This window comes from Acomys minous (genome assembly GCF_964271855.1).
Source record: "Acomys minous genome assembly, chromosome: 8".
In the NCBI taxonomy this organism is placed as follows: Eukaryota; Metazoa; Chordata; class Mammalia; order Rodentia; family Muridae; genus Acomys; species Acomys minous.
In genome coordinates, this window is record NC_140489.1 from 99,965,045 (window position 1) to 99,980,932 (window position 15,888).

A 15,888-nucleotide genomic window follows, 5' to 3' on the forward strand; every position below is an offset into this window, starting at 1 on the left:
CAAAACACTATGAATGTAACATTTATATAGTTCCTGATTGTTTTGTGGTTCTTCTTGCTGTATGTAGTTTACCTTATATATGTGTAGCAATATAAATGTATATGTAAAAATTAAAAATATTAAAAAAATAGACTATGGATATTAATGACAGGCAGAGCAGGCTCCTCGACTGCGCAGTTACTGGCAGTGTAACACTACGACCACCTAACAGTCCTACATGTGGTGCAACCAACAATAGAGTGCCGAGACACAGGAAGCAAAGCGCAATAGAACCAAAAGGGGAGGCAGACAAATCCACGCTTGATGAGCGCTATGCACCTCTCCCAGTAAGTGATAGTGGAAAAAAAAAAAACTTAGCGAGGGTACAGAAGACCCGAGAAACATGGTAACCCATGAGATACTTAGAGAACAATCCTAACAAGAACCAGGGGCACATAAGACATTTGCCAAGAAACACCATACTTATGGCCACAAAACAGGATAAATCTAAAATAATTGGAATTACATAGGTCCATTTTATAATTAAATGAGAAATCAGTAACAGAAAAACATGGGAAACGCTAAGTATCTCAAAGTTAAAGAGCGTGCACCCGAATAAGTTAGGAGCCGAGAAAGTTTCACGGGAAACTAGAAACATTTTGAACTGAAAGAATGCAAATGAAAATGAAAATGTCAGTACGTATAAGACACAGCTAAAGCAAAGCTTAATGTTTAACATGAAATGTTTATATTAGAAAAGAAAGTAGGTTCCAATGGGTGAACTCATCTTCCAGCTCATACTAGAATAAAAGTAATAGTTAGGAACGGAACTCAGAAAACAGAAAAAAAATCCTTGAAACAAAACTATTTTGTATGAACAGATTATTTAAAAATTGTTGACCAAAAGCTGGGGTGATGGTTCAGTCAATATAGTATTTGTTTTATAAAGTATAAGGACCTGAGTCTGGTACCCAGTACCATACAAGAAGTAGGCAGCCAGGCCCTTCAGGCTGGTATCCTACAAGCCTGGGGTCTAATGAGAGATGCTAACTCAAAAAATAAATCAATAAGGTGGATAGCTCTGAAGAATGATGCGCAGTGTTGACCTCTGGCTTCCACATGTGCATATGCATGTACACACTCTTCCCACACATGTACATGTCCATACATCCACAGGATGCACAGTTACATACTGACCAGGAAACAAAACATGAAGACAATTGCCAGTAGCTGGGGCTGGAGACATGGCTCAGTGGTTAAAAGCACCAACTGCTCTTACAGGTCCGGGGGACCCAGCACCTACAACTGCCTGTAACTCCAGTTCGAGAGGTATCTGATGCTGTCTGGCCTCCAGGCCATGATGTACATAAACCCATGAAAATCTACACATATAAACACATTAAAAGGCTTTTAAATTGTCAGTATCTGAACACAAAGACGATAACACAACCATCGTGATGCAACAGAGATTAAAAATAACAGAGATCAGTAGGGTTGGACTCAGGAGCTAACTTGAAATGACTACCATTGCCAAATGGGGCCATTTTTTTTTTTTAGCACATCAAACAGTAATGGTAATGACCTGAACCATCCTAGGGTTAGAAAGATCATTTAAGAGTGCTTACTGTGGGGGCTAAAGAGATGGCTCAGAGGTTAAGAGCACTGGCTGCTCTTCCAAAGGTCCTGAGTTCAATTCCCAGCAACCACAAGGGGGCTCACGACCATCTATAATGAGATCTGGTGCCTTCTTCTGACCTACAGGCAGAATGTTGTATACATAATAAAATAAATAAGTAAATCTTTTTTTTTTTAAGTGCTTACTGCTCTTGCAGAGGATAAAAGACCAATTCTCAGCACCCCCATGGAGGGGGCAGGGCTCACAACCACCGGTGAGTCTAACTCCAGGGAATCCATCACCACCTGCTGGCCTTCATAGGCACTTACACTAATGAGCACATACCTACACAGTAACACACAGACACATTATTAAAACTAAACAAAAGCAAATACACCTTGTATGCTTAAATCTATGGATTCACTTATCATGACTAAGAAAATGATCTCATAACCTTTGGTTGTCAGGGGGATAATTAAACTGGTTCGGAGGACAAAGAGTGAGCCAGACTCATGAGTATGACTACCTACTCTAAGTAGTGTTCTCCTGGGACTTGAGTACAGGCAAAAGCCACCTGTTGTCATGCTTTACCTGCAACAAGCTGAACCTAGAGAGGAAGAGCATCACTGGCATGGAGTTAGCCTAGTGAAGAAACATTTTGGGTGGATGGCAAGACCATCAAGGCTCAGATTGGGGACACCGTCAGCACCGCTGGTATATGGCACAACCAAGCACATGGCACATGAGAATGTGGATGAAGGAGCTATGGGACCATTCAGACAGCAACACTGTCATCGTGCTTATGGGCAACAAGGGTAACCTGCACTACCTGCAGGCTGTGCCCACTGACAAAACCTATGCCTTTGCAGAAAGGAACAACCTGTCCTCCATAGAGATGCCAGCCTTGGGTTCTACCAATACAGACAAAGCATTCAACAACATCATCACAGAAATCAACCGTGCTGTATAAAACACTATGTGGCCCAATATGAGTTTCCTGGCAACAGCATGGTAAACATCAACATGCCACCTACCATAGACAGACATTCAACAAACTTCAGTGCTGCCAGAACCTGTGATCACCCTGTACCTCTGCCCAGAGTGCCTGCACATGCTCTGTCCTCAGCATTAACCAGGTCCTCACCACTGTCCTCCTGGCCTCTCTGGAACAGGCTGCTTCCACCCTCATAGTGAATGCTGCCTCCTAGCCAGCTGGCCCAGGAAGAGCAGGAGCCAAGTAGGATCTCTTGTCCTATTTGCTCAAGAGAAGCTAGAAGGCCCCTGCTTATGAACCTGCTCTTGAGTCTTGTGGGCATCTTGAGGTTGGTGGGATGGACAGGACCAGCCAGAGGAGAAGATGAGCAGAAGGTGTGAACATCTCCATAGCAGTCTCCAGAGTGATTACCTTCTTCCTTTGGTCTGCTGACCCAGCTGCCCTGCATCTCTATCCTGAACCCTCTTTTTTTTGCTGATACCCAAAGAGCAGGCATTAGCAGCTGGACAGGTAGATAGTCCCAGCTGTCTCCTGCCACCTGCACCAGCATAACCAGCATGGCCTCTGGCATTCTCCAGCTTGCCCACTCTAGCACCTACCTATAGGCTTATGCTAGGAAAAGACCCCTCCCTGCCTCTTCCCCTCCTCATCTCATACCACAGTGCTCTCCCTCTGCTCACCTTACCCCCCTCCTCTCTCTCATGTCCCTGTCTGGTCAGGAAGCCTGTTTCTAAGTGTATTGCATATACAATTGCTCTTGAAGCCTTTGATATTTGTTGTAGAAACTTTTGATTTTTTTTTTTTGTATACTTTGTAAGACCTGTGAAGGAGAAGGAAGAGGAGAAGGAAGTAGAAAAGGAAGAAAAGAAGAAAGAAGCAGTAGCAAGTAGGCTTCATTCCAGGCATGCAGAGATGGTTCAATATATGGAAATCCATCAATGTAATCCACCATATAGGCAAACTGGAAAAAAAAAACCCACATGATCATCTCCTTAGATGTCAAAAAAAGCATTTGACAAAAATCCAACACTGGTTCATGTTTAAAGTCTTGGAGAAATCAGGGATACAAGGCACATACCTAAACACAATAAAGGCTATATACAGCAAGCCAATAACCAACATCAAATTAAATGGTAAGAAACTCAAAGAAATTCCACTAAAATCAGGGACTAGACAAGGCTGCTCACTCTCTCCATATCTACTCAATATAGTACTTGAAGTTCTAGCTAGAGCAATAAGACAAAAGGAGATCAAAGGGATCCACATCAGAAAAGAGGAAGCCAAAGTATCGCTATTCACAGATAATATGATAGTTTAAATAACTGACCCAAAATTCCACCAGAGAACTCCTACAGTTGAAAAGCACCTTCAGCAAAGTGGCTGGATACAAGATTAATTTTTTTAAAAAAATCAGTAGCCCTCCTGTACACAAATGACAAATAAGTTGAAAAAGAAATTAGGGGGCTGGAGAGATGGCTCAGTGGTTAAGAGCACTGCCTGCTCTTCAGGAGGTCCTAAGTTCAATTCCTAGCAAACACATGATGGCTCACAATCATCTACAATGAGATCTGACGCCCTCTTCTGGCCTGCAGATGTATGTGCAGGCAGAGCATTGTATACATAATAATGAATAAAAAAAACCTTAAAAAAAAAAAAAAAGAAAGAAGGGAAACTGCACCCTTCACAATAGCCACAAAAAATAAAGCATCTTGGTATAGCTCTAGCCAAGAAAGTAAAAGACTTATGTGAAACAAAACTTCCAATCTCTGAAGAAAGGAATTGAAGATATCAGAAGTTGGAAAGATCTCTTATACTCATGGATCAGGAGGATCAACATAGTAAAAATGGCCATCTTATCAAAAGCAATCTACAGATTCAATGCAATTCCTATCAAAATACCTACACAATTCTTTACAGACATTCAAAGATAAATTCTCAAGTTCATATGGAAAAAAAACATAATAGCCAAAATAATCATGTACAATAAAAAAATCTGGAGAAATCTCTATCCCTCATCTCAAGCTGTACTCTAGAGCAACAGTAATAAAAACAGCATGTACTGGCATAGAGATAGGCTGGTTGACCAGTGGAATCAAATTGAAGACCCAGAAAGAAACCCACACATCTACAGACACTTGATTTTTGACAAAGAAGCCAAAACCATGCAATGGGAAAAAATGATAGCATCTTCAACAAATGGTGCTGATCTAGCTGGATGTCTACATGTAGAAAAATGCAAATAGATCCATATTTATCACCATGCACAAAACTCAAGTCCAAGTGGATTAAAGAACTCAACATAAAGCCTGAGACACTAAATCTTTTAGAAGAAAAAGTGGGGAAGAGCCTTAAACTCATTGGCACAAGAGACAACTTCTTGAACAGAACACCAATAACTTAGGCTCTAAGATCAACAATTAATAAATGGGATCTCATGAAACTGAAAATCTTCTCTAAGGCAAAGGACACTGTCAATAGAACAAAGCAACAGCCTACAGACTGGGAAAAGATCTTCACCAACCCTACATCTGACAAAGGGCTAATATCCAAAATATATAAAGACCTCAAGAAATTAAACACCACCAAACCAAATTATCCAATTAAAAAATTGGGTATGGAACTAAACAGAGAATTCTCAATAGAGGAACATCGAATGGCCGAGAAACACTTAAAGAGATGTTTTACATCCTTAGTTATCAGGGAAATGCAACCAAAATGAATCTGAGATTCCATCTTACACCTACCAGAATGGCTAAGATCAAAAATTCAAGTGACAGCACATGCTGGTGAGGATATGGAGAAAGGGGACACTCCTCCATTGCTGGTGGGAGTGCAAACTTGTACAACTACTTTGAAAGTCAATCGGATGCTTTCTCAGAAAATTTGGAATAGTGCTACCTCAAGATAGAGCTATACCACTCCTGGACATATATCTGAAAGATGCTTCACCATACAACAAGGGTATTTGCTCAACTGTGTTCATAGCAGCTTTATTCATAATAGCCAGAATCTGGAAACAACCCAGATATCCCTCAACAGAGGATCAGGAAGATGACTCCATGGGTAAAATCACTTTCCATGAATGTTGGACGATGGTCTGATGTATTTTGATGCTAGCTACTGCTTGCTGTCTCTGTTACCCACCTTTTGACCAATAAAAGGCCATTCACCTGGGTAGGGCAAATAAGATAGGCATGGCTAAGGTTCCAGGGCTTAAGGAGACAGAGAGGATCCTGGGAAGAAGAAAAAAAGGAGAGAGACCCAGAAGAGAAAGGAGCGGGAGAAGGCCACTATGAGTTAGATGGAAGAGAAGCACATGGCTGGTGTGGATGGAGATTTGGCCCAGATGAAGAACATTAGCAAGTATTTGGGATTATGGATGGGAGGTAGCTTGATAGACATTATTAGAAGCAGATGATATGGGATTGAGGCAGAGATCCTATACCTGCCCCACTGTGGGAAGTGGTTTGAGGGATTAATGTCTGCCCTGCTCCAGGTTAACTAAGGCTATTTTAAAATATAACACGTGTCTGTGTCTTGATTGATTGCTAGCGGGATATATTGAAGTAATAATTATAGACCTGATGAGAAACATTAATAGGCCGAACAGATAATTTAAAAACAACACACAGGGGAGGGGAATAAGGGGAAAATGGGAGGGAGGGAAGAATGGGAGGATACAAGGGATGGGATAACCATTGAGATGTAACAAGAATAAATTAATAAAGGAAAAAAATAAATGTAAAAAAAATAATAAAAGAAAATAAATCCTGAAAAAAAAATAAAAATAAAATAAAAACAACACATGAAAGCCTGGTCTGAGTTCGATCCTTGGAATCCATGTAAGGTGAGTGAGCAAGTTTTCCTCAGACCACCACACATGAGCTGTGCCATGTGTGTCCACACACATACATAACATACATACGTAACAACAATAAAAAATTATAAAAACTAAAGGGGAAAGAGAAAACCTCAGAGAAAATATTCAATGTAGCATTTAAATGCACAAAAGCATTAAAACGGTAAGGAAGGCGAGAGTCGTCACCACAAGTACTAAGAGTACATTTGAGAAGAAAAAGAGCAGAGTCCAGAGACGCTCTGGGTGATCTAAAATGCATCACTTTGTTGCCCTAGTTGCATCTTATATTATCCATGATTAATCTATACATTTGCTTTAAGGAATTTCTCATAGTTGTTGTGCTTTAATAAAAAGATAAAAACTCAGTAAGGAAATATGTGGGAGTGCTTGAAACCATCGGGTTTTGATCTCTTAAGCCCATAACACTCTCCCCAAACATAACCCCGAGTCTCTGCCTCCAGTTTTGGGCTTCTAAAGCACTCTTACTCAAGACAGACACTGCTAGTCTCTTGGAATTCTGGCCAACTAACCACTGCGCCTCCTTCCCTTCTTCATCAGCCTCCACCCTCCTTTTGTGGCACTATAGTAGAGTGAGGAGTAAGTGGGGACTCCTGTCTTAAATGCAGAGTTCGTATCTAGGTTGTGCTATTTAGTCACCTGACTTCCAGCCTGTGATGATCCTCACTGGTTCCCCGCCAGCTTCACCACTATCTCCATCCCTGGTGTACAAGCGTGCTGCTTCTCTGCGTTTTTAAAAATCCTTTCGTCAACTGCGCCCCTCTAGAGTTACCACTCTTTCTCTTTTCTCTCAAAGTATCAAGGGTTGCCAAGTTGCCACATACACTTGTAGTAGAGACATACCATACCTCCTCCACAGACGCATCCATCCACTAGTGATGCTTGGACCTCAGGCTCTCTAGCCTTGAGCTCTCTGGTGCTGCTCTTTGCTGTTGCTCTCTTGATTAGGCATGAGTAGTCAGTTCTCAGGCATCACCTACCTGCTACTTAAACATGGCTTTCCCTCTATTTTCATTCTGCCCAGAAAACACTGTTTGAGCAATCTGACTCATACTTGTGGTTTGAGCAGCCACTTCTACACAGCTAACCTCCAAGGCTAGCTCTCAACTGTCCTAAGCTTTAGCTGCTGTATGTATCTAAATGTCTGCTGGACCTGGATGTCACAATGTCCAACACTACATTTGCTGCACCCCAGGTGATGTAGTGTTGGACATTGTGACATCCAGGTCCAGCAGACATTTAGATACATACTGTAGCTAAAGCTTAGGCAGAAACCAGGAGCAACCGCAGCCCCTCAAATGCCAATGTCTATTGACTGGCTCCTAGTGATTTTGCCTCTTTCTTGAAACTCCTTCTTATTGTTACTTCTCTACCATTCTCTATTTGGGATCTGTAGCATTTCTCATCTGGAACAACAACAAAAAATGTCATGTGAAGTCCTTCTAACTAACACTAACACTACATTCCCCTCTGTTTTGTTCCAAAGCAAACAAGAACTGGCCATGGCCATCCAAATGTAACATTTGCATTTTTCTGTACCTTTGGTTTTGTTATTTGAGACAGGGTCTCATGTAGCATGGGTTGGATTCATATACACTTTAGAGTCAAGAATGGCATGAACTCCTGATCTTCCTGCCTTCATCTCCCAAGTTCTGGATTATAAGTGTAGCACTGCACTTGCCTTCTGTGCTTTCACTATCCTGTTGTTTTCTCTGCATGGAATGCTCCCACCCTCTGCCTTTTCTTTCCTATTATCTCTTCATCTTTCTTTTTCTTTCTTTCTTTTTTTTTTTTTGTTTGTTTGTTTGTTTGGGTTTTAGTTTGATTTGGTTTGGTTGTTTTGCTTTGTTTTTCGAGACAGGGTTTCTCTGTGTAGCTTTGGCTGTCCTGGACTCACTTTGTAGACCAGACTGGCATTGAACTCAGATAGCCACCTGTCTCTGCCTCCCTGGGATTAAAGGTATGAGCCACTGTGCCCAGCTTATTACCTCATTTCTCAAGATGCCGTTAAGACACTGTACCTACCAGGGAGAAGCTTTCCCAATAGCCTGAGATGTCTCCTCCAGCAGTGTCTCAACTAAGCAGTCATCGTTGCATTTAATCAATTTTATTTTTAAATTTTCTTACTCTACTCAACAGCTGTTTCTACAGGCAAACTGGCTAAGTGTAGCTAGCTCCTTTGTAAACACCAATACCTAGCACATCCTTGGCTAGAGCAAGCTTTCTTGCTAAAAGGAGGTAAGCTATACTTCATTTCATAAATTAGTACTAAATTAATATCAGAAACTCTGTCTTCATCACGTCACAGTACTGTTCAAAAAGTTAAGATTCGTCACAGGATGAAGTACAGTATCTTTGGCCTTGCCTTCCCTAAGACTCCAAGCTTCCTGTATAGTTTTTTTTTTAACATTTTATCTATCTTTAATAACTTATTTAATTACATCCTTATTGTTATCCCCTCACCTATATCTTCCTACCTCCCCCCACCTTTTGCCCTAAAGCTCGGACAGAAGGGGACCTCCTTCTCCAACCATATGACCGCAGCCTATTAGGTCTCATCCAGATAGCTTGCTTCCCCTTCCTCTGTGTGCTGCCAGGCCTCCCCACCAAGGGGAAGTCAAATTGGGGGCACCAGAGTTAATGTCGGGGGCAGTCCCTGCTCTCCCCACAACAGTGGAGAATGAGGTGTTCATTGGGTAGATCTGAACAGGGGGTCTGGGTTTATTGCACACATTGTCCTTGGTTGGTGCAACAGTTTGTGCGGGTCCCCTGGGTCCCGATCTGCCAACCTTGATGGTCCTGTATAGTTTTATCTCACACCATACTTCCTCATCCAGGACTCTTAGTTTGTTCAGTATTCTACATTGGCCTCCAACACCTCTCTTCCCAGAAGACTACAACCCATAACCATGTGGGTCTTTTTTACTTAGCTTCTCAGTAGCAATTACTTTATGGTGCTGTGTGACATTAAGAACGCTATTGTTATGGACACCTGAATGAAATGTTAACCAACAGTTTTCATGTCTCCAACAGATAATTAGTAGGGCAAAGCCTTAGGTTTTCATTCATTCAAGTCATAAAACATGTCAGCCACACACTGAAAGCACTGCTTTTATCTTCTGTTTTAACTACATTTTTCTCTAGTCCCACCTTCCTTTGCCTTCTGTGTCTTACAGCTCTCTGTGAATGAGGAATGAAGGATAGGCTACTACAGGATTTCTTTTCTGGAAGCTTTTACTGCTTGTCAATCAACTGTCTCATATAAAAGAGTTCCAGGCAGTGATAGAATTATTTTTTAACATAATATTTTTATTATTTGGAAATTTCACATAATGCACTCCAATTACATTCACTTCCCAGACCTTCCAGGTTCACCCCAACTCTTGTGACCTCCCCCAAAACAAAAGAAGAAAAAAGAAAGAAAAATAGCAGGTCCAATTTGTTCTGCCCATTTATTCACTGGAGCATGGTCAAACTCCCAATGGCCAGCCCTTTAACAAAACCTGAATCCCCACCGCCTCGCCCTGGCCCGTTCCACCGCCTCGCCCTGGCCCGACCCACCGATACCTGAAGCCATCATCTGTGAAGAGCTACACTCCAGAGTCCCTACAGTGAAGGAACTCTAGTTAGAGCAATTTCAGCAAGAAAACCAGAAGTCTTAGACCAGTGAGATGGCTCAGCAGGTCAGCGTGCTTGACACACAAATCTTAGGGTTTGAATTCAATTTCTCTGGGAGCTGTACCATGGCACACATGTTCCACCACCCAACACATGATAATAGTTTGTTTAAAAAAAAAAAAGAAAATCAGGTGTCTTAATCATAAGACATATGTGTTCTTTGGGCCCTGCCATATACATTAACACCTCCAAGTGGCCCTACATAAAAAAGATATAAGCTTTTGGAATAATGAGTACTATCAGAAAAATAGTGGGCACTAATTTGGCAGGAACAGTTGCCATTAAGTCAAAAGCAGAAGGAATCCTGACCCTATCACCCCCAAGCATTCCAAAGTAACTGCGCTCTTAAAAGGCGAGAGGGAGATGGCTGTGAGAGTCTCAGAAGAACATTTTAATCCCTCTGAGTTCTAACACAATGTACTGTGAGTGTCATGGGAGGAAATTCTAGTCAGGAAGTTAAAAGTGGAAGAGAAAAGAGTGTATATATTCAAAGCCCTCAAAACCATTTCCAAAAATAAATGCACTTCAAGTGAGATTTCTATTGTAATAATCAACCAACTACAAAACTGCCGAGATCAGTTCATAAAAAGAACAGACAGTAACATTAGCCAACGTTTATTTTGTTTTCTGTTTCCCTCAGCAGAGCAGAGGCTACTTAAGGACAGAACCATATCACCTGCCTACCCCACACCAGCGCACAGCTGATGAAGTCCACCTCACAGGGCCCGAGATGTAACAAGCAGCACATGTAGCTAAGAGAGGATATATGCATTAAAACAAATAGCATGACGTCACTCAGGCCTAAGAGTATAGCGATAGCATGAAATAGATCACAAACCTTTGTCTTTGCTATAGTTTTCTATGGAAACTAAAACTGGATAAATGAAATTTAATTTTATTTCCAAACTCCTAAAAGTGTGGTTGAGCTCCAAAAGCAACTTTAAGGTCTTTTTAAACAAACATTCAGATAGAAAAACAAAATTTTGAAGTTATCCACTTGCTTCTATCCAACATATTTTAAACACTATACTACCCAATTAAATTAAAACTATACTTTCTCGTGAAAAAACAAAAACAAAAAACAAAACATTAAAAAAAAAAAACTTTCAGCTAAGAAACCCAGAGGTGCACTTGAAATCTAGCAGACGCACACGAGAAGGCCTGGGGGGCGCTTCCTAAGCACAGCACGCACACTCTATTCACTTCTGCCAGAAAGCAGCCCTGCACACGCCCCAGAACCACTCAATCATGCTAAACAGACATGTTTTCTTATCATCTTTATTCAAGTATTTCACAGCAGTTATATTACAAATTACAGTAAATGTTTAAATTCCAGAATTCAAAATTAAATAATTTACTCCAAACTAATGTAAAATGAAGTCAAATGCAAAACATCAATTTAACACAATTCTAAGTTAAACTACAAACCCAAAATAGAGCATAGTTGATGAAGCCTACTTAATCTACAAAGTAGACATACATGACCAAAACCAAATAGGACTCCGAAAGTCTAAACCAAATGTACAAAATATAAAAGATGCAGGTACAAGCCCAAATTCAAGCTTACAATATGATTACAAATAATAATTATAACAGCAATGGCATTCAGCTACGGGACCTGACACTGAAGAGACCTACTGATTAGCACCATAGCTGAACCAACTTAAAAAAAAAAGGGGGAAGAAATTACCACCCCACTCCCTAAAAATAAAATCCAGTAAACCTACAAATACATTGGCATATGAGAAAAATCAAGTCATAAAAGGACATTAAAAAATTAATCACAGGTAAGATTCAAGCTCAAAAACACAATTATTCCACAGCCATCAGTTTCAAACCTAATGCAGTTCCATCATCTTCAAGAAGCTCCCAGGGTCCCCGCAGCTGAGCACAAACTTTTGCTTGGCTGGGCTGGGATACATAATTTATTGATCTGAGAGCAAGGTTTTACACAGGAGCTTATCATTTATAATGCTCACATAGGAAGTAAGAACAGAGGTCAATTTGTACATTATTTTTTTGCCAATGCTATACAGCAAAAATTAAGAACTTTACAGGAAGGTAAACAAAACTGAATCAACTTGGATATTTCACAAGCTGTTTTAATCTATTGAACCACCATATATCTGTGAAACAAGCAAAACTGGGATAGTATGTTTCTCTTTGGGGGGGAAGGGACCTAAAGAGTTGGTGCACTTTCAGCTCATTTCTCCCCCCTTGGCATGAGACTGGCTTTGTCTTTGAGACCTAAACTGTTCAAAGTGGCAGTTCCTAAGCTGAGTTTGCTGCTGATTTCTCCATCTACATCAAGGATAAACATAAACTAAGACGTGATCTTTTGAAAGCATTTTTAATGCTGTACATAAATAAATTTCCCTTGTAAAACTCACTGATGGCTAAAATCTTAATTCACGTGCAGGATTTGGAAACCTACTTAGAATATGTGCAGTTTTCCTCCTTTCACAAGTGCTGCTGTTACTTGAACTTCTGAAGTAGAGAAACTGGAATAAACACTAAAGAAGAAACAGCGCAGCAAGAACCTGAGACTTGCAAAAACCCTTTAACCAGAAACTTGCTACAAAAAATCTGCTACATCTTATTTCATCAAATCTTTAAATTCTGTAACAATTTCCATCAAAATACAAAATGCTAATGTGTTAGACAGTAAAATAGTTTGCACTGGTACGATGGTAATAAATACTAAAGAAAGCATGAAAATCCTCCCACTAACCAAATTAGAGGTTTCAAATCACCTCCCCTTTAAAATGGTTCATCGTTAATCACACTTGCCCACCTTAAAAATACAGTGTGTCTACATGGTAGCAACTTGAGTTACATGACTAAGTATCATGAGAACCTCAGACTAGGTATAAAGAAAACAAGGACCATTTAAAAAAATGAAGCTAGAAGATGGTGACCACGGAAGTAAATGCAAAGAAGCACTTGGGATGACTGCAGCAGCTGAGGCCGGTGTGAGCTGTCTGCGCACTACACAGCCAGAGACAAGGAGCCAAGACCTTAGCTTCAGCATGAAAATGGTGGCAAAGTGATACAAGACCTTGCAAACGCTGTTTGTTAACTAAAGAAAAGAAGCTGAGGTAGCTCAGTGTCTCTGCAGTAGTCCTCGACCATGTGCTGTAAGTAAAATCCAAGTATGTGTTGCATATATTGGAAAGACATACCTGCAGCTAACAGCTATAGTAAAGGGATATAGCAAGCCAACTTGTCTGCAAAATTTTCTGTATTTTGTTTTAAAATTATCTCATAAAAAATGTCACTGCATTCCCTTTGCCTCTTTGCAACTGCCTAGACTGTGTTTCCAAAATTTTAGAAAGTTTTGTAAAATTAGTAACCCATAATTATTTTCAGGTCCACAGAAATTATTTCACAATCCACAGAAATCACTCAACAAGATCTAGAAGGACTCCAAACAAACTGAATCACTGTGAAGATGGACGCATGGCACAGGACGTAGGTGCTAACACTGTTATCAAGGACATACCAGGGCTCGCTTGCAATTATACAGAAAAATGAGTTTTACAGAGTTTCTGACAAATTCCTCTCTTTTCTGTTCATTTGGCAAGTCCTGGCTTAAAACAAAACAGCAACAATTGACTATACATGAAAACCATTTTTCTCTGGTAACTCAAACATGAATAACTATTAAATTGCATCTGACAGAAGACTGGCCACCATCTATTTATTTTCTGGTCATCATTGTAGGTAATACAAAAAAGTACGTGGGGTTTTTGTGGACTGTGTATAATTTGTTGCTGTTTTAGCATGAGTTTCTAAACTAGAAACGAACCACAGGAAAGCTTGCCAACCTAGCATATTACCTGGCTTACTGAGTATCTTGATTGTTTTGACAACAAGACAGGCATTTAATACAGAATACTGTTGTCTCTTACAACATTGAGTATCAAAACTTATTTTCAAGGTTGTGACCAAAGAAAAACTCTAATTAATTTGCTACAAATGAGCCCATCCGTTCAGCCTCATCTTTCTCAAAGGAATAAAAAGGCACATTACAGGCAGTTCTAAAGAGCCTCATTTCACCCAGTTTCTTCAGCTGTCCACCAGAATACACCATAGCCAATTCTAAGACAGGTTTAGTCCATTACCCGGGGTGGAGTGGGGGTGGGGTATGATAGGAAAGAGAAAAAGAAGAAGAGGGGGAAAGGTCGCCCATGGTTTTCAACAATTCAGCACAGTTAGAACTGCCCCATCCAGTTTCCTCTGGTTTGTTGGTCTGCTCCCTAAGAGACTCTCCAAGAGTGCAGAAGAGAGGAGCAGAGCAAAAGCAGTTTCTGTAGCACCAAAATCTCCAAGCTGTGGGGTTGTATTTTTTATTTGTGGAAAATACAACATGTTTCTGAAGTTTTGTTTGGTTCTTGTAGGCTGGTTGGTTTCAGGTACCTGAGACAATAGCACCAAATTCAACAGAGAAAGAATGAGTGAGCGAGCACTTTACACCAAGGCTCTGCGCATAATTGGTGCAATTTGAAAGTGAATGGCTCAGAAGACTGCTCATCAGGAGCAGATTGGAGAGGATGAACCGCCCATCTTGAGAAGTTCATAGGAATGTCTCAAACATATGAACTGTTCTTTCCATCTCCTGTAAGAGAAAGGCGTGCATGTTATGCTCTATGGAAGACAAAGGAATTCCTCACCATCAACGAACTCACATTAAACTTTTAGACAAAGAATTTAAAATACAAGTTTAAATTGGAATATTTTTACAGCTATGCTGCAAAACCATCTGCCCTAGACAATTCTAAGTACTTCTTATTTTATTCTTTGGCAATGGGGATGACGAAGATAGCAACACTCAATGAGTAAGTTACAGTGCCAGATATTGCACTAAGAAAGATATTCCAAATGTATTTATATAAGTAAATATAATAGGTATATATATTTATATGTATGTATGTACATATAAAGTATATATAAAGTGTGGTGTGTGTGTATGTGAGTGCGTGTGTGTGTGTGTGTGTGTGTGTGTGTGTGTGTGTGTGTGTGTGTAAAAGTTAACCTAATTCCTACGATAATGCTGAAGGATTGTGGACAGGTATTATTATGAGGCCCATTAAAAAAAGGGGGGCACATAGGAAAATAATTTGACGGCCATTAAGTGGACTCTTCTTCTCATCACATCCTATTGACTACTAAAGCAAATGGAATGTGCTAGCTGTAGCAAAGTTTAGGAGAAAAGTAGACTGCATCTTGTTCGCACACCCTTCCATTCTAATCCCAGCTGAGGGGGAAGGGCTAGAGGGAGCTGCCACTACCACCAATCACCACCAGCCAAGCCATCCACTGCGCATGCTACCAACCCGCCCACTCACTAAAGTAGGCCTACATTATAAAGGTTCCAAATCCCATTCAAAGGAATATGCATTTTATTCCAATTTCTTTGAAACTTGTAGAATTAATGTATGTATGTATGTATCTTAATGTAGGTACAGTGTATGTATGTTATATGTGTGTATATACATACACACACACACATACACACACACACACACATACACACTGTACCTACATTAAGATAGGCAGCTCTCACAAAGTCCAGCCAGCTTATGTCAGCTCAGATCCCCACCATGCTGACTGTCATAAAATCTACTTGCTTTCTACCATTTGTTCTTTTCTTGTCCCCGCCCCTCGAGATAGTCTTAGCTGTTTGATCCCCAATAAATCTCACCTATAATAGCCTCTAGATGGCAGGGCATGGCAAGGTTTTTA

The 15,888-nt window shown here is 40.4% G+C and overlaps 1 protein-coding gene across 7 annotated transcripts in view; it reads right to left on the bottom strand.

The window, feature by feature from the left end:
• Positions 1-11,407: 11,407 nt before the first annotated feature.
• ATAD2B (ATPase family AAA domain containing 2B) overlaps positions 11,408-15,888 on the bottom strand; it is a 140,564-nt gene continuing 136,083 nt past the window's right edge. For all 7 annotated transcript variants that reach the window (XM_084791892.1, XM_084791890.1, XM_084791891.1 and 4 more), the window contains one exon: positions 11,408-14,761. In XM_084791892.1, the coding sequence (XP_084648018.1) occupies positions 14,720-14,761 (42 nt within the window). In that variant the 3' untranslated portion in view covers positions 11,408-14,719. The remainder of the gene's footprint in view (positions 14,762-15,888) is intronic.